This window comes from Oncorhynchus clarkii, chromosome 1, assembly GCF_045791955.1.
Source record: "Oncorhynchus clarkii lewisi isolate Uvic-CL-2024 chromosome 1, UVic_Ocla_1.0, whole genome shotgun sequence".
In the NCBI taxonomy this organism is placed as follows: Eukaryota; Metazoa; Chordata; class Actinopteri; order Salmoniformes; family Salmonidae; genus Oncorhynchus; species Oncorhynchus clarkii.
The window spans coordinates 464,861-483,309 of NC_092147.1; the positions used below are offsets into that span (position 1 = coordinate 464,861).

General features: G+C 48.7%; 1 protein-coding gene across 1 annotated transcript in view; it reads right to left on the reverse strand.

Annotated features, from left to right (window-relative positions):
- LOC139411553 (actin remodeling regulator NHS-like) overlaps nucleotides 1-18,449 on the reverse strand; it is a 100,581-nt gene that overhangs the window by 53,787 nt on the left and 28,345 nt on the right. Inside the window, exons 2-3 of the mRNA XM_071158085.1 lie at nucleotides 12,549-12,701; nucleotides 285-421 (exon numbers count right to left, since the gene is read on the reverse strand). Of these exons, the coding sequence (XP_071014186.1) occupies nucleotides 285-421; nucleotides 12,549-12,701 (290 nt within the window). The remainder of the gene's footprint in view (nucleotides 1-284; nucleotides 422-12,548; nucleotides 12,702-18,449) is intronic.

Genomic DNA, 18,449 nt, shown 5'->3' on the forward strand with positions numbered 1-18,449 from the left:
AAAATTTGGGGAGAAAGAGGGGGTACACACACAAACACCTTCATTGTTGGTTATGGGCTTATAAGTAAGTATTTCACTGTATGGTGAAATTTTGCATTTGGCACATTATGACAAATACAATTTGATTTGACAGCAGTCCCTGTGAGGATGGAACCTGGTCATCAGACTAGGAAACAGATGACTCAAAATGCTGTGGTACCTAGAGGCTTTATCATAGATATTGTCTGTAAGTATATGTCTGTTATCCATAAGTTGGTAGTTGATATGAGTGGAAGTTGTGTTACCGCAGTCAGGCTCCAGCCCCTCTGCGGTCTCCTCCTGGCAGAGTGTGGTGAGGGGTACGTGGGCATAGGGGGTGCCACAGAGACAGCGATGGTCACTTTGCGTCTTCTGCTGCTCGCTTGCTGTCTCAGCTGGTAATCTGACACACACACACACACACACACACACACACACACAATGAAAACAGCAAAACATGTGGAGAGAATTTCCAAAACACTATATCCACCAATTTTTTTCCCCGTTTGTTTTTTTTCCCATCAGAAATTATAGGTACCTTCATGTGTAAGTAAAATAGCACTATATGTACTGTACTATATCTACTGTACTAGATCTACTATACCATATCTACTATATCAACTGTACTACTATCAACTGTACTATATGTACTATACTATATCTACTGTACTATATCTACTGTCACCATACTACTGTACTATATCTACTGTCACCATGCTACTATACTATATCTACTGTACTATATCTACTGTCACCATACTACTGTACTATATCTACTGTCACCATACTACTGTGCTATATCTACTGTCACCACACTACTGCACTATATCTACTGTCACCATGCTACTATACTATATCTACTGTACTATATCTACTGTCACCATACTGCAATACTATATCAACTGTACAATATCTGTCACCACACTACTGTACTATATCTACTGTCACCATACTGCAATACTATATCAACTGTACAATATCTGTCACCACACTACTGTACTATATCTACTGTCACCATAGTATGGCGACAGTAGATATAGTACATTAGATAATACTATACTATCTAATGTACTATATCTACTGTCACCATACTACATCTACTGTACTATATCTACGGTCACCATACTGTCACCATACTACTATACTACATCTACTTTACTATCTACTGTCCCCATACTATATCTACTGTACTATATCTGTCACCATACTGCAATACTATATCGACTGTACTATATCTACTGTCACCATACTACTGTACGATATATGTCACCATACTGCTATACTATATCTACTTTACTATCTGTCACCATACTATATCTACTGTACTATATCTGTCACCATACTACTGTACTATATCTGTCACCATACTACTATACTATATCAACCGTACTATATCTACTGTCACCATACTACTGTACTATATCTACTGTCACCACACTACTGTACTATATCTACTGTCACCATACTACTGTGCTATATCTACTGTCACCACACTACTGCACTATATCTACTGTACTATATCTACTGTCACCATACTGCAATACTATATATACTGTACTATATCTACTGTCACCATATCTACTGTCACCATATCTACTATAACATCACCATACTACTGTAATATATCTGTCACCATACTACTGTGCTATATCTACTGTACTATATCTACTGTCACCACACTACTGCACTATATCTACTGTCACCATACGGCAATACTATATATACTGTACTATATCTACTGTCACCATATCTACTATAACATCACCATACTACTGTAATATATCTGTCACCATACTACTGTGCTATATCTACTGTACTATATCTACTGTCACCACACTACTGTACTATATCTACTGTCACCATACTGCAATACTATATCAACTGTACAATATCTGTCACCACACTACTGTACTATATCTACTGTCACCATAGTATGGCGACAGTAGATATAGTACATTAGATAATACTATACTATCTAATGTACTATATCTACTGTCACCATACTACATCTACTGTACTATATCTACGTCACCATACTGTCACCATACTACTATACTATATCTACTTTACTATCTACTGTCCCCATACTATATCTACTGTACTATATCTGTCACCATACTGCAATACTATATCTACTGTACTATATCTACTGTCACCATAATACTATATCGACTGTACTATATCTACTGTCACCATACTACTGTACGATATCTGTCACCATACTATATATGTCACCACACTGCTATACTATATCTACTTTACTATCTGTCACCATACTATATCTACTGTACTATATCTGTCACCATACTACTGTACTATATCTGTCACCATACTACTATACTATATCAACCGTACTATATCTACTGTCACCATACTACTGTACTATATCTACTGTCACCACACTACTGTACTATATCTACTGTCACCATACTACTGTGCTATATCTACTGTCACCACACTACTGCACTATATCTACTGTACTATATCTACTGTCACCATACTGCAATACTATATATACTGTACTATATCTACTGTCACCATATCTACTGTCACCATATCTACTATAACATCACCATACTACTGTAATATATCTGTCACCATACTACTGTGCTATATCTACTGTACTATATCTACTGTCACCACACTACTGCACTATATCTACTGTCACCATACGGCAATACTATATATACTGTACTATATCTACTGTCACCATATCTACTATAACATCACCATACTACTGTAATATATCTGTCACCATACTACTGTGCTATATCTACTGTCACCACACTACTGCACTATATCTACTGTACTATATCTACTGTCACCACACTACTGTACTATATCTACTGTCACCATATCTACTGTCACCATATCTACTATAACATCACCATACTACTGTACTATATCTGTCACCATACTACTGTGCTATATCTACTGTACTAAATCTACTGTACTAAATCTACTGTCACCATACTGCATCTACTGTACTATATCTACTATAACATCACCATACTACTGTACCATATCTACTGTCACCATATCTCTGTACTATATCTATCACCATACTACATCTACTGTACTATATCTACTGTCACCATACTACTGTACTGTACTACATCTACTGTACCTACTGTCACCATACTGCTGTACTATATCTATCTGGAGTGAGGTGTTTATATTGATCCACTAGATGGCACTTGTATGTTACTTCCTACAAACAGGAGATTCAAACCTTTACTGCCTGACGCAAAACGACACTGAAACACTGAAAATAAAATACATTTCACAGACAAGCAAAAGACAAAAGTACTATATCAACTGTCACCATACTACTGTACTACATATACTGTACTATATCTACTGTCACCATACTATATCTACTGTCACCATACTATATCTACTGTCACCATAATACTGTACTACATCTACTGTACTACATCTGTCACCATACTATATCTACTGTCACCATAATACTGTACAATATCTACTGTCACCATACTACTGTACTATATCTACTGTCACCATACTATATCTACTGTCACCATAATACTGTACTACATCTACTGTACTACATCTGTCACCATACTATATCTACGGTCACCATACTACTATACTATATCTACTGTACTATATCTGTCACGATACTACTATACTATATCTACTATACTATATCTACTGTGCTATATCTACGGTCACCATACTGCAATACTATTTCTACTGTGCTATATCTACGGTCACCACACTACTGTACTATATCTGTCACCATATCTACTATAACATCACCATACTACTGTACTATATCTCACCATAATACTGTGCTATATCTACTGTACTATATCTACTGTCACCATATCTACTATAACATCACCATACTACTGTACTATATCTCACCATAATACTGTGCTATATATACTGTACTATATCTACTGTCACCACACTACTGCACTATATCTACTGTACTATATCTACTGTCACCACACTACTGCACTATATCTACTGTCACTACACTACTGTACTATATCTACTGTCACCATATCTACTATAACATCACCATACTACTGTACTATATCTCACCATACCACTGTGCTATTTCTACTGTACTATATCTACTGTCACCATATCTACTGTCACCATATCTACTATAACATCACCATACTACTGTACTATATCTGTCACCATACTACTGTGCTATATCTACTGTACTAAATCTACTGTACTAAATATGTCACCATACTGCATCTACTGTACTATATCTACTATAACATCACCATACTACTGTACTATATCTACTGTCGCCATACTACTGTACTATATCTGTCACTGTACTATATCTACTGTCGCCATACTACTGTACTATATGTCACCATACTACTGTACTGTACTACATATACTGTACTACATCTACTGTACCTACTGTCACCATACTGCTGTACTATATCTATCTGGAGTGAGGTGTTTCTATTGATCCACTAGATGGCACTTGTATGTTACTTCCTACAAACAGGAGATTCAGACCTTTACTGCCTGACGCAAAACGACACGCATGAAAACCGTGTGCGTGCTAGTGCTGTTACCGTGTGCGTGCTAGTGCTGTTATCGTGTGCCCGGGTGCGTGCTAGTGCTGTTATCGTGTGCCCGGGTGCGTGCTAGTGCTGTTACCGTGTGTCCGGGTGCGTGCTAGTGCTGTTATTGTGTGCGTGCTAGTGCTGTTATCGTGTGCGTGCTAGTGCTGTTATCGTGTGCGTGCTAGTGCTGTTATCGTGTGGCCGGGTGCGTGCTAGTGCTGTTATCGTGTGCGTGCTAGTGCTGTTATCGTGTGCCCGGGTGCGTGCTAGTGCTGTTATCGTGTGCGTGCTAGTGCTGTTATCGTGTGCCCGGGTGCGTGCTAGTGCTGTTATCGTGTGCCCGGGTGCGTGCTAGTGCTGTTATCGTGTGCGTGCTAGTGCTGTTATCGTGTGCCCGGGTGCGTGCTAGTGCTGTTACCGTGTGCGTGCTAGTGCTGTTACCGTGTGTCCGGGTGCGTGCTAGTGCTGTTATCGTGTGCCCGGGTGCGTGCTAGTGCTGTTATCATGTGCGTGCTAGTGCTGTTACCGTGTGCCCGGGTGCGTGCTAGTGCTGTTATCGTGTGCGTGCTAGTGCTGTTATCGTGTGCCCGGGTGCGTGCTAGTGCTGTTATCGTGTGCGTGCTAGTGCTGTTATCATGTGCCCGGGTGCGTGCTAGTGCTGTTATCGTGTGCGTGCTAGTGCTGTTATCGTGTGCCCGGGTGCGTGCTAGTGCTGTTACCGTGTGCGTGCTAGTGCTGTTACCGTGTGTCCGGGTGCGTGCTAGTGCTGTTATCGGGTGCGTGCTAGTGCTGTTATCATGTGCGTGCTAGTGCTGTTACCGTGTGCCCGGGTGCGTGCTAGTGCTGTTACCGTGTGCGTGCTAGTGCTGTTATCGTGTGTCCGGGTGCGTGCTAGTGCTGTTACCGTGTGCCCGTGTGCCCACTACACTACTGTACTATATCTACTGTCACCATATCTACTATAACATCACCATACTACTGTACTATATCTCACCATACCACTGTGCTATATCTACTGTACTATATCTACTGTCACCACACTATCTACTGTACTATATCTACTGTCACCATATCTACTGTCACCATATCTACTATAACATCACCATACTACTGTACTATATCTGTCACCATACTACTGTGCTATATCTACTGTACTAAATCTACTGTACTAAATATGTCACCATACTGCATCTACTGTACTATATCTACTATAACATCACCATACTACTGTACTATATCTACTGTCGCCATACTACTGTACTATATCTGTCACTGTACTATATCTACTGTCGCCATACTACTGTACTATATGTCACCATACTACTGTACTGTACTACATCTACTGTACTACATCTACTGTACCTACTGTCACCATACTGCTGTACTATATCTATCTGGAGTGAGGTGTTTCTATTGATCCACTAGATGGCACTTGTATGTTACTTCCTACAAACAGGAGATTCAGACCTTGTGTGCCCGGGTGCGTGCTAGTGCTGTTATCGTGTGCCCGGGTGCGTGCTAGTGCTGTTACCGTGTGTCCGGGTGCGTGCTAGTGCTGTTATTGTGTGCGTGCTAGTGCTGTTATCGTGTGCGTGCTAGTGCTGTTATCGTGTGCGTGCTAGTGCTGTTATCGTGTGCCCGGGTGCGTGCTAGTGCTGTTATCGTGTGCGTGCTAGTGCTGTTATCGTGTGCCCGGGTGCGTGCTAGTGCTGTTATCGTGTGCCCGGGTGCGTGCTAGTGCTGTTACCGTGTGCGTGCTAGTGCTGTTACCGTGTGTCCGGGTGCGTGCTAGTGCTGTTATCGTGTGTCCGGGTGCGTGCTAGTGCTGTTATCGTGTGTCCGGGTGCGTGCTAGTGCTGTTATCGGGTGCGTGCTAGTGCTGTTATCGTGTGCCCGGGTGCGTGCTAGTGCTGTTATCGTGTGCGTGCTAGTGCTGTTATCGTGTGCCCGGTCCGGGTGCGTGCTAGTGCTGCTAGTGCTAGTGCGTGCTAGTGCTGTTACCGTGTGCTTGATATCGTGTGCGTGCTAGTGCTGTTACCGTGTGCGAGCTAGTGCTGTTACCGTGTGCGTGCTAGTGCTGTTACCGTGTGCGTGCTAGTGCTGTTACCGTGTGCGTGCTAGTGCTGTTATCGTGTGCGTGCTAGTGCTGTTACCGTGTGCGTGCTAGTGCTGTTACCGTGTGCGTGCTAGTGCTGTTATCGTGTGCCCGGGTGCGTGCTAGTGCTGTTATCGTGTGCCCGGGTGCGTGCTAGTGCTGTTACCGTGTGTCCGGGTGCGTGCTAGTGCTGTTATCGTGTGCGTGCTAGTGCTGTTATCGTGTGCCCGGGTGCGTGCTAGTGCTGTTATCGTGTGCGTGCTAGTGCTGTTATCGTGTGCCCGGTGCGTGCTAGTGCTGTTATCGTGTGCCCGGGTGCGTGCTAGTGCTGTTATCGTGTGCGTGCTAGTGCTGTTATCGTGTGCCCGGGTGCGTGCTAGTGCTGTTACCGTGTGCATGCTAGTGCTGTTACCGTGTGTCCGGGTGCGTGCTAGTGCTGTTACCGTGTGCTTGCTAGTGCTGTTACCGTGTGCGTGCTAGTGCTGTTACCGTGTGCGTGCTAGTGCTGTTATCGTGTGCCCGGGTGCGTGCTAGTGCTGGTATCGTGTGCGTGCTAGTGCTGTTACCGTGTGCGAGCTAGTGCTGTTACCGTGTGCGTGCTAGTGCTGTTACCGTGTGCATGCTAGTGCTGTTACCGTGTGCGTGCTAGTGCTGTTATCGTGTGCGTGCTAGTGCTGTTATCGTGTGCGTGCTAGTGCTGTTACCGTGTGCTTGCTAGTGCTGTTACCGTGTGCGTGCTAGTGCTGTTACCGTGTGCGTGCTAGTGCTGTTATCGTGTGCCCGGGTGCGTGCTAGTGCTGGTATCGTGTGCGTGCTAGTGCTGTTACCGTGTGCGAGCTAGTGCTGTTACCGTGTGCGTGCTAGTGCTGTTACCGTGTGCGTGCTAGTGCTGTTACCGTGTGCGTGCTAGTGCTGTTATCGTGTGCGTGCTAGTGCTGTTACCGTGTGCGTGCTAGTGCTGTTACCGTGTGCGTGCTAGTGCTGTTACCGCTGTTACCGTGTGCGTGCTAGTGCTGTTATCGTGTGCCCGGGTGCGTGCTAGTGCTGTTATCGTGTGCCCGGGTGCGTGCTAGTGCTGTTACCGTGTGTCCGGGTGCGTGCTAGTGCTGTTATCGTGTGCGTGCTAGTGCTGTTATCGTGTGCCCGGGTGCGTGCTAGTGCTGTTATCGTGTGCGTGCTAGTGCTGTTATCGTGTGCCCGGTGCGTGCTAGTGCTGTTATCGTGTGCCCGGGTGCGTGCTAGTGCTGTTATCGTGTGCGTGCTAGTGCTGTTATCGTGTGCCCGGGTGCGTGCTAGTGCTGTTACCGTGTGCATGCTAGTGCTGTTACCGTGTGTCCGGGTGCGTGCTAGTGCTGTTACCGTGTGCTTGCTAGTGCTGTTACCGTGTGCGTGCTAGTGCTGTTACCGTGTGCGTGCTAGTGCTGTTATCGTGTGCCCGGGTGCGTGCTAGTGCTGGTATCGTGTGCGTGCTAGTGCTGTTACCGTGTGCGAGCTAGTGCTGTTACCGTGTGCGTGCTAGTGCTGTTACCGTGTGCGTGCTAGTGCTGTTACCGTGTGCGTGCTAGTGCTGTTATCGTGTGCGTGCTAGTGCTGTTATCGTGTGCGTGCTAGTGCTGTTATCGTGTGCGTGCTAGTGCTGTTATCGTGTGCGTGCTAGTGCTGTTATCGTGTGCGTGCTAGTGCTGTTACCGTGTGTCCGGGTGCCTGCTAGTGCTGTTATCGTGTGCATGCTAGTGCTGTTACCGTGTGTCCGGGTGCGTGCTAGTGCTGTTACCGTGTGCTTGCTAGTGCTGTTACCGTGTGCGTGCTAGTGCTGTTACCGTGTGCGTGCTAGTGCTGTTATCGTGTGCCCGGGTGCGTGCTAGTGCTGTTATCGTGTGCCCGGGTGCGTGCTAGTGCTGTTACCGTGTGTCCGGGTGCGTGCTAGTGCTGTTATCGTGTGCGTGCTAGTGCTGTTATCGTGTGCGTGCTAGTGCTGTTATCGTGTGCGTGCTAGTGCTGTTATCGTGTGCGTGCTAGTGCTGTTATCGTGTGCGTGCTAGTGCTGTTATCGTGTGCGTGCTAGTGCTGTTATCGTGTGCCCGGGTGCGTGCTAGTGCTGTTACCGTGTGTCCAGGTGCGTGCTAGTGCTGTTATCGTGTGCGTGCTAGTGCTGTTATCGTGTGTCCGGATGCATGCTAGTGCTGTTATCGTGTGCGTGCTAGTGCTGTTATCGTATGCCCGGATGCGTGCTAGTGCTGTTATCGTGTGCGTGCTAGTGCTGTTATCGTGTGCCCGGGTGCGTGCTAGTGCTGTTATCGTATGCCCGGGTGCGTGCTAGTGCTGTTATCGTGTGCGTGCTAGTGCTGTTATCGTGTGCCCGGGTGCGTGCTAGTGCTGTTATCATGTGCGTGCTAGTGCTGTTATCGTGTGTCCGGGTGCGTGCTAGTGCTGTTATTGTGTGCGTGCTAGTGCTGTTACCGTGTGTCCGGGTGCGTGCTAGTGCTGTTATCGTGTGCCCGGGTGCGTGCTAGTGCTGTTATTGTGTGCGTGCTAGTGCTGTTATCGTGTGTCCGGATGCATGCTAGTGCTGTTATCGTGTGCGTGCTAGTGCTGTTATCGTATGCCCGGATGCGTGCTAGTGCTGTTATCGTGTGCGTGCTAGTGCTGTTATCGTGTGCCCGGGTGCGTGCTAGTGCTGTTATCGTGTGCGTGCTAGTGCTGTTACCGTGTGCGTGCTAGTGCTGCTATCGTGTGTCCGGGTGCGTGCTAGTGCTGTTATCGTGTGACCGTGTGCGTGCTAGTGCTGTTATTGTGTGCGTGCTAGTGCTGTTATCGTGTGCCCGGGTGCGTGCTAGTGCTGTTATCGTGTGCGTGCTAGTGCTGTTACCGTGTGTCCGGGTGCGTGCTAGTGCTATTACCGTGTGCGTGCTAGTGCTGTTATCGTGTGTCCGGGTGCGTGCTAGTGCTGTTACCGTGTGCCCGGGTGCGTGCTAGTGCTGTTACCGTGTGCCCGGGTGCGTGCTAGTGCTGTTACCGTGTGCCCGGGTGCGTGCTAGTGCTGTTATCGTGTGCCCGGGTGCGTGCTAGTGCTGTTATCGTGTGCGTGCTAGTGCTGTTATCGTGTGCATGCTAGTGCTGTTACCGTGTGTCCGGGTGCGTGCTAGTGCTGTCACCGTGTGCGTGCTAGTGCTGTTATCGTGTGCCCGGGTGCGTGCTAGTGCTGTTATCGTGTGCCCGGGTGCGTGCTAGTGCTGTTATCATGTGCGTGCTAGTGCTGTTACCGTGTGCCCGGGTGCGTGCTAGTGCTGTTATCGTGTGCGTGCTAGTGCTGTTACCGTGTGTCCGGGTGCGTGCTAGTGCTGTTATCGTGTGCCCGGGTGCGTGCTAGTGCTGTTATCATGTGCGTGCTAGTGCTGTTATCGTGTGCGTGCTAGTGCTGTTATCGTGTGCCCGGGTGCGTGCTAGTGCTGTTACCGTGTGTCCAGGTGCGTGCTAGTGCTGTTATCGTGTGCGTGCTAGTGCTGTTATCGTGTGTCCGGATGCATGCTAGTGCTGTTATCGTGTGCGTGCTAGTGCTGTTATCGTATGCCCGGATGCGTGCTAGTGCTGTTATCGTGTGCGTGCTAGTGCTGTTATCGTGTGCCCGGGTGCGTGCTAGTGCTGTTATCGTATGCCCGGGTGCGTGCTAGTGCTGTTATCGTGTGCGTGCTAGTGCTGTTATCGTGTGCCCGGGTGCGTGCTAGTGCTGTTATCATGTGCGTGCTAGTGCTGTTATCGTGTGTCCGGGTGCGTGCTAGTGCTGTTATTGTGTGCGTGCTAGTGCTGTTACCGTGTGTCCGGGTGCGTGCTAGTGCTGTTATCGTGTGCCCGGGTGCGTGCTAGTGCTGTTATCATGTGCGTGCTAGTGCTGTTACCGTGTGCCCGGGTGCGTGCTAGTGCTGTTATCGTGTGCGTGCTAGTGCTGTTACCGTGTGTCCGGGTGCGTGCTAGTGCTGTTATCGTGTGCCCGGGTGCGTGCTAGTGCTGTTATCATGTGCGTGCTAGTGCTGTTATCGTGTGCGTGCTAGTGCTGTTATCGTGTGCGTGCTAGTGCTGTTACCGTGTGCGTGCTAGTGCTGTTACCGTGTGTCCGGGTGCGTGCTAGTGCTGTTATCGTGTGACCGTGTGCGTGCTAGTGCTGTTACCGTGTGTCCGGGTGCGTGCTAGTGCTGTTATTGTGTGCGTGCTAGTGCTGTTATCGTGTGCGTGCTAGTGCTGTTATCGTGTGCGTGCTAGTGCTGTTACCGTGTGTCCGGGTGCGTGCTAGTGCTGTTACCGTGTGCGTGCTAGTGCTGTTATCGTGTGTCCGGGTGCGTGCTAGTGCTGTTACCGTGTGCCCGGGTGCGTGCTAGTGCTGTTACCGTGTGCCCGGGTGCGTGCTAGTGCTGTTATCGTGTGCCCGGGTGCGTGCTAGTGCTGTTATCGTGTGCCCGGGTGCGTGCTAGTGCTGTTATCGTGTGCATGCTAGTGCTGTTACCGTGTGTCCGGGTGCGTGCTAGTGCTGTCACCGTGTGCGTGCTAGTGCTGTTATCGTGTGCCCGGGTGCGTGCTAGTGCTGTTATCGTGTGCCCGGGTGCGTGCTAGTGCTGTTATCGTGTGTCCGGGTGCGTGCTAGTGCTGTTATCGTGTGCGTGCTAGCGCTGTTATCGCATGCCCGGGTGCGTGCTAGTGCTGTTATCGTGTGCCTGTGTGCGTGCTAGTGCTGTTATCGTATGCCCGGGTGCGTGCTAGTGCTGTTATCGTGTGCCCGGGTGCGTGCTAGTGCTGTTACCGTGTGTCCGGGTGCGTGCTAGTGCTGTTACCGTGTGCGTGCTAGTGCTGTTATCATGTGCGTGCTAGTGCTGTTATCGTGTGTCCGGGTGCGTGCTAGTGCTGTTACCGTGTGCCCGGGTGCGTGCTAGTGCTGTTACCGTGTTCCCGGGTGCGTGCTTGTGCTGTTACCGTGTGCGTGCTTGTGCTGTTACCGTGTGCCCGGGTGCGTGCTTGTGCTGTTACCGTGTGCCCGGGTGCGTGCTTGTGCTGTTACCATGTGTCCGGGTGCGTGCTAGTGCTGTTACCGTGTGTCCGGGTGCGTGCTAGTGCTGTCACCGTGTGCGTGCTAGTGCTGTTATCGTGTGCCCGGGTGCGTGCCAGTGCTGTTATCGTGTGCCCGGGTGCGTGCTAGTGCTGTTACCGTGTGTCCGGGTGCGTGCTAGTGCTGTTATCGTGTGCGTGCTAGTGCTGTTATCGTGTGTCCGGGTGCGTGCTAGTGCTGTTATCGTGTGCGTGCTAGTGCTGTTATCGCATGCCCGGGTGCGTGCTAGTGCTGTTATCGTGTGCCTGTGTGCGTGCTAGTGCTGTTATCGTATGCCCGGGTGCGTGCTAGTGCTGTTATCGTGTGCCCGGGTGCGTGCTAGTGCTGTTACCGTGTGTCCGGGTGCGTGCTAGTGCTGTTACCGTGTGCGTGCTAGTGCTGTTATCATGTGCGTGCTAGTGCTGTTATCGTGTGTCCGGGTGCGTGCTAGTGCTGTTACCGTGTGCCCGGGTGCGTGCTAGTGCTGTTACCGTGTTCGTGCTTGTGCTGTTACCGTGTGCGTGCTTGTGCTGTTACCGTGTGCCCGGGTGCGTGCTTGTGCTGTTACCGTGTGCCCGGGTGCGTGCTTGTGCTGTTATCGTGTGCGTGCTAGTGCTGTTACCATGTGTCCGGGTGCGTGCTAGTGCTGTTACCGTGTGTCCGGGTGCGTGCTAGTGCTGTTATCGTGTGATCGTGTGCGTGCTAGTGCTGTTATCGTGTGCCCGGGTGCGTGCTAGTGCTGTTATCGTGTGCCCGGGTGCGTGCTAGTGCTGTTATCGTGTGTGCGTGCGTGTACCTCTGTGGCTGGCCCTGAGGCCCTGCTGTGCGGTGCGGTGCAGCTCCTGGAGACATGGTGGTCTGGTGGAGGGCAGGAACACATTCCTCTGGAGGAGCCATGGAGACACGTAGTGGTCTGATAACTTACACTCTACATCCAGGTCTGATACCGCTGTGGAGTGGAGGGGGGGAGTGGAGGGGCAGAGTGGGGGAGGAGAGACGCATGAGAACAGGAGAATGGGTGGTGTTTAGGCAGAGCAGGGTTCCGAATGATCTGTGTGAAACCAATGAGGTGAAACGCTCCATGAGTTCTGTGAACAGAAGGACTACCAGAGAAAAAAAATGAACTCTGCGTGACACGACCTAGTCTACCAGCTAACCCACACGACCTAGTCTACCAACTAACCCATACCCACACGACCTAGTCTACCAGCTAACCCACACGACCTAGTCTACCAGCTAACCCACACGACCTAGTCTACCAGCTAACCCACACCCACACGTCTACCAGCTAACCCACATGACCTAGTCTACCAGCTAACCCACACGACCTAGTCTACCAGCTAACCCACACGGCCTAGTCTACCAGCTAACCAACACGGCCTAGTCTACCAGCTAACCAACACGGCCTAGTCTACCAGCTAACCCACACGGCCTAGTCTACCAGCTAACCCACACGACCTAGTCTACCAGCTAACCCACACGACCTAGTCTACCAGCTAACCCACACGACCTAGTCTACCAGCTAACCCACACGACCTAGTCTACCAGCTAACCCACACAACCTAGTCTACCAGCTAACCCACACGACCTAGTCTACCAGCTAACCCACACGACCTAGTCTACCAGCTAACCCACACGACCTAGTCTACCACTGGTTTCCAACAGTAACTCGAATCGATCTCAACCTACATACAATAGTGGAGTTATTAGGCTTTAGAACCATGCTACTGCTACAGAGCAGTATATAACCAGGCTAGCCTGACGCTACAGAGCAGTATATAACCAGGCTAGACTAACGCTACTGCTACAGAGCAGTATATAACCAGGCTAGCCTGACGCTACTGCTACAGAGCAGTATATAACCAGGCTAGCCTGACGCTACCGCTACAGAGCAGTATATAACCAGGCTAGCCTGACGCTACCGCTACAGAGCAGTATATAACCAGGCTAGCCTGACGCTACCGCTACAGAGCAGTATATAACCAGGCTAGCCTGACGCTACTGCTACAGAGCAGTATATAACCAGGCTAGCCTGACGCGACTGCTACAGAGCAGTATATAACCAGGCTAGCCTGACGCTACTGCTACAGAGCAGTATATAACCAGGCTAGCCTGACGCTACTGCTACAGAGCAGTATATAACCAGGCTAGCCTGACGCTACTGCTACAGAGCAGTATATAACCAGGCTAGCCTGACGCTACTGCTACAGAGCAGTATATAACCAGGCTAGCCTGACGCTACCGCTACAGAGCAGTATATAACCAGGCTAGCCTGACGCTACCGCTACAGAGCAGTATATAACCAGGCTAGCCTGACGCTACTGCTACAGAGCAGTATATAACCAGGCTAGCCTGACGCTACCGCTACAGAGCAGTATATAACCAGGCTAGCCTGACGCTACTGCTACAGAGCAGTATATAACCAGGCTAGCCTGACGCTACCGCTACAGAGCAGTATATAACCAGGCTAGCCTGACGCTACTGCTACAGAGCAGTATATAACCAGGCTAGCCTGACGCTACTGCTACAGAGCAGTATATAACCAGGCTAGCCTGACGCTACTGCTACAGAGCAGTATATAACCAGGCTAGCCTGACGCGACTGCTACAGAGCAGTATATAACCAGGCTAGCCTGACGCGACTGCTACAGAGCAGTATATAACCAGGCTAGCCTGACGCTACTGCTACAGAGCAGTATATAACCAGGCTAGCCTGACGCTACCGCTACAGAGCAGTATATAACCAGGCTAGCCTGACGCTACCGCTACAGAGCAGTATATAACCAGGCTAGCCTGACGCTACTGCTACAGAGCAGTATATAACCAGGCTAGCCTGACGCTACCGCTACAGAGCAGTATATAACCAGGCTAGCCTGACGCTACCGCTACAGAGCAGTATATAACCAGGCTAGCCTGACGCTACTGCTACAGAGCAGTATATAACCAGGCTAGCCTGACGCTACTGCTACAGAGCAGTATATAACCAGGCTAGCCTGACGCTACCGCTACAGAGCAGTATATAACCAGGCTAGCCTGACGCTACTGCTACAGAGCAGTATATAACCAGGCTAGCCTGACGCTACTGCTACAGAGCAGTATATAACCAGGCTAGCCTGACGCTACAGAGCAGTATATAACCAGGCTAGCCTGACGCTACTGCTACAGAGCAGTATATAACCAGGCTAGCCTGACGCGACTGCTACAGAGCAGTATATAACCAGGCTAGCCTGACGCTACTGCTACAGAGCAGTATATAACCAGGCTAGCCTGACGCTACCGCTACAGAGCAGTATATAACCAGGCTAGCCTGACGCTACCGCTACAGAGCAGTATATAACCAGGCTAGCCTGACGCTACTGCTACAGAGCAGTATATAACCAGGCTAGCCTGACGCTACTGCTACAGAGCAGTATATAACCAGGCTAGCCTGACGCTACTGCTACAGAGCAGTATATAACCAGGCTAGCCTGACGCTACTGCTACAGAGCAGTATATAACCAGGCTAGCCTGACGCTACCGCTACAGAGCAGTATATAACCAGGCTAGCCTGACGCTACCGCTACAGAGCAGTATATAACCAGGCTAGCCTGACGCTACCGCTACAGAGCAGTATATAACCAGGCTAGCCTGACGCTACCGCTACAGAGCAGTATATAACCAGGCTAGCCTGACGCGACTGCTACAGAGCAGTATATAACCAGGCTAGCCTGACGCGACTGCTACAGAGCAGTATATAACCAGGCTAGCCTGACGCTACCGCTACAGAGCAGTATATAACCAGGCTAGCCTGACGCTACCGCTACAGAGCAGTATATAACCAGGCTAGCCTGACGCTACCGCTACAGAGCAGTATATAACCAGGCTAGCCTGACGCTACCGCTACAGAGCAGTATATAACCAGGCTAGCCTGACGCTACCGCTACAGAGCAGTATATAACCAGGCTAGCCTGACGCTACCGCTACAGAGCAGTATATAACCAGGCTAGCCTGACGCTACCGCTACAGAGCAGTATATAACCAGGCTAGCCTGACGCTACCGCTACAGAGCAGTATATAACCAGGCTAGCCTGACGCTACCGCTACAGAGCAGTATATAACCAGGCTAGCCTGACGCTACCGCTACAGAGCAGTATATAACCAGGCTAGCCTGACGCTACCGCTACAGAGCAGTATATAACCAGGCTAGCCTGACGCTACCGCTACAGAGCAGTATATAACCAGGCTAGCCTGACGCTACCGCTACAGAGCAGTATATAACCAGGCTAGCCTGACGCTACTGCTACAGAGCAGTATATAACCAGGCTAGCCTGACGCTACTGCTACAGAGCAGTATATAACCAGGCTAGCCTGACGCTACTGCTACAGAGCAGTATATAACCAGGCTAGCCTGACGCTACTGCTACAGAGCAGTATATAACCAGGCTAGCCTGACGCTACCGCTACAGAGCAGTATATAACCAGGCTAGCCTGACGCTACCGCTACAGAGCAGTATATAACCAGGCTAGCCTGACGCTACTGCTACAGAGCAGTATATAACCAGGCTAGCCTGACGCTACCGCTACAGAGCAGTATATAACCAGGCTAGCCTGACGCTACTGCTACAGAGCAGTATATAACCAGGCTAGCCTGACGCTACTGCTACAGAGCAGTATATAACCAGGCTAGCCTGACGCTACCGCTACAGAGCAGTATATAACCAGGCTAGCCTGACGCTACTGCTACAGAGCAGTATATAACCAGGCTAGCCTGACGCTACCGCTACAGAGCAGTATATAACCAGGCTAGCCTGACGCTACTGCTACAGAGCAGTATATAACCAGGCTAGCCTGACGCTACTGCTACAGAGATTTGGAAGTACAGCAATATAAAATGAAAAGTGTGTCATGCACGCACTTAAGCAAGAAAAGCCCAGAAGAATAATGTATGCTTACTCAGTGCTGTTACTGAGCTTCCTGTAATAATTCTGGTCATGCTATGGTATTGATGATACAGTAGGTTACATTATACACCTACAGGAGTATGAAGTTCAGTTACAAGACTTTCAAAACATAGGATCTATAAAAAGTAATGGTATTAAGATGCCATGAAATCAACCACATATTGTAACTGGTCCAAGGTATTGTCTATTGTGTTATTGTTTTATTGTATACACAGCCAGATTAAAGCCAGGCAGGGATTTCAGTTTGAATTCAATCCCCTCTGATTCCAGGGATTTGACCCAGAATGGGACCATGTAGATTATGACTGGCCCTTATGTCTAGAACATGCTGTTTGCTTTGTTTCTCTGAATCATTGACGTTTCTCCACAGTCTGCATTTCACAGAATTAGAAAGAGGTTCTACTTCAATTTAGATGACCTATATTTCTTATTAAGTGTAGCCGGGCATGACAAGGCAGATATTTGAATAACAACAAATTTGACAGGTGGCCAGGGTCAGTTACTGTCCTGGAATACAAAAGATGTAGAAGCACTGGGGGTGGTGCTAACACTGAATAATACCATATACACCCCCCCCCTCCCCGGCTGGGAAGAGCCAAGGGACACCATAGACAGAAGTGTGTCACCAGCAGCAGATCCCCTAAAGCAGCAGATTAGTAGTAGAGGGAACAGGGTGGGCTACGGGACAAACAGGGTGGGCTACGGGACAAACAGGGTGGGCTACGGGACAAACAGGGTGGGCTATAGGGACAAACTGGGTGGGCTACGGGACAAACAGGGTGGGCAGGGTTAGCGGTGGAGCGGGCAGGTTGGGCTTTTAGCAGAGAAGCATATTTATTTTATTTAAAAAAAATAACCAACCAGTCACAATGATGCAAGAGTCCTGCTTAGATATGCAGAAAAATATTACAATGTAACCCTAACCATTGGTTTAAATGTAATCTGGCACCTTATGATAATATCAGGATATTTGTGATGACGCTATTATTTAGGTAATTGCCAAAATAAAGGAAACACTTGAGTAAATGAGGGATACAAATCATATTGAAAGCCGGTGATTCCACACAGGTTTGGTTCCTAAGTTAATTTAGCAATTAACATCCCATCATGCTCAGGGTCATGTACTGTATAAAAATGCCCAGTTGCCTATTATTTAGGCTTCCATGGCTAGAACAGATCTCAGTGACTTTGAAAGAGGAGTCTCAAAAGGAGCATAGTGGGTTTAAAGGGTGTCAATCACCATATCTCAACCCAATTGAATAACTTATGAGAGATTCTGGACTGGTGCCTGAGACAGCATTTTCCACCACCTTCATCAAAACACCAAATGATGGAATTTCGTGTTGAAGAATCGTGTCGCATCCCTCCAATAGAGTTCCAGACCCTTGTAGAATTTATGCCAAGGCGCATTGAAGCGGTTCTGGCTCAACACTTTATTAAAGACACTTTATATTGGAATGTCCTTTATTTTGGAAGTTACCTGCAATGATGTGCGTTATGATCCAAGGATGTACGACTAGAAACCCAGGATTGCCGATACTATATTCTACCCATGGAGGCTTGGAAGTCACCGGTCAGCCATAATGGCACTCCTCAGAAAAGCAGTCCTACATTTCATTTAATCTGGTGTGTATATAAAACATTGGTTATGAGCCCATGTGCTGTGTTGTAATTTGGATGTATTGTCCTAAGCATGTTAGTGCAGTATATTGAGAAGTGTGATTTACAAGTCAGAATGACACCCTCATTAAAATGACA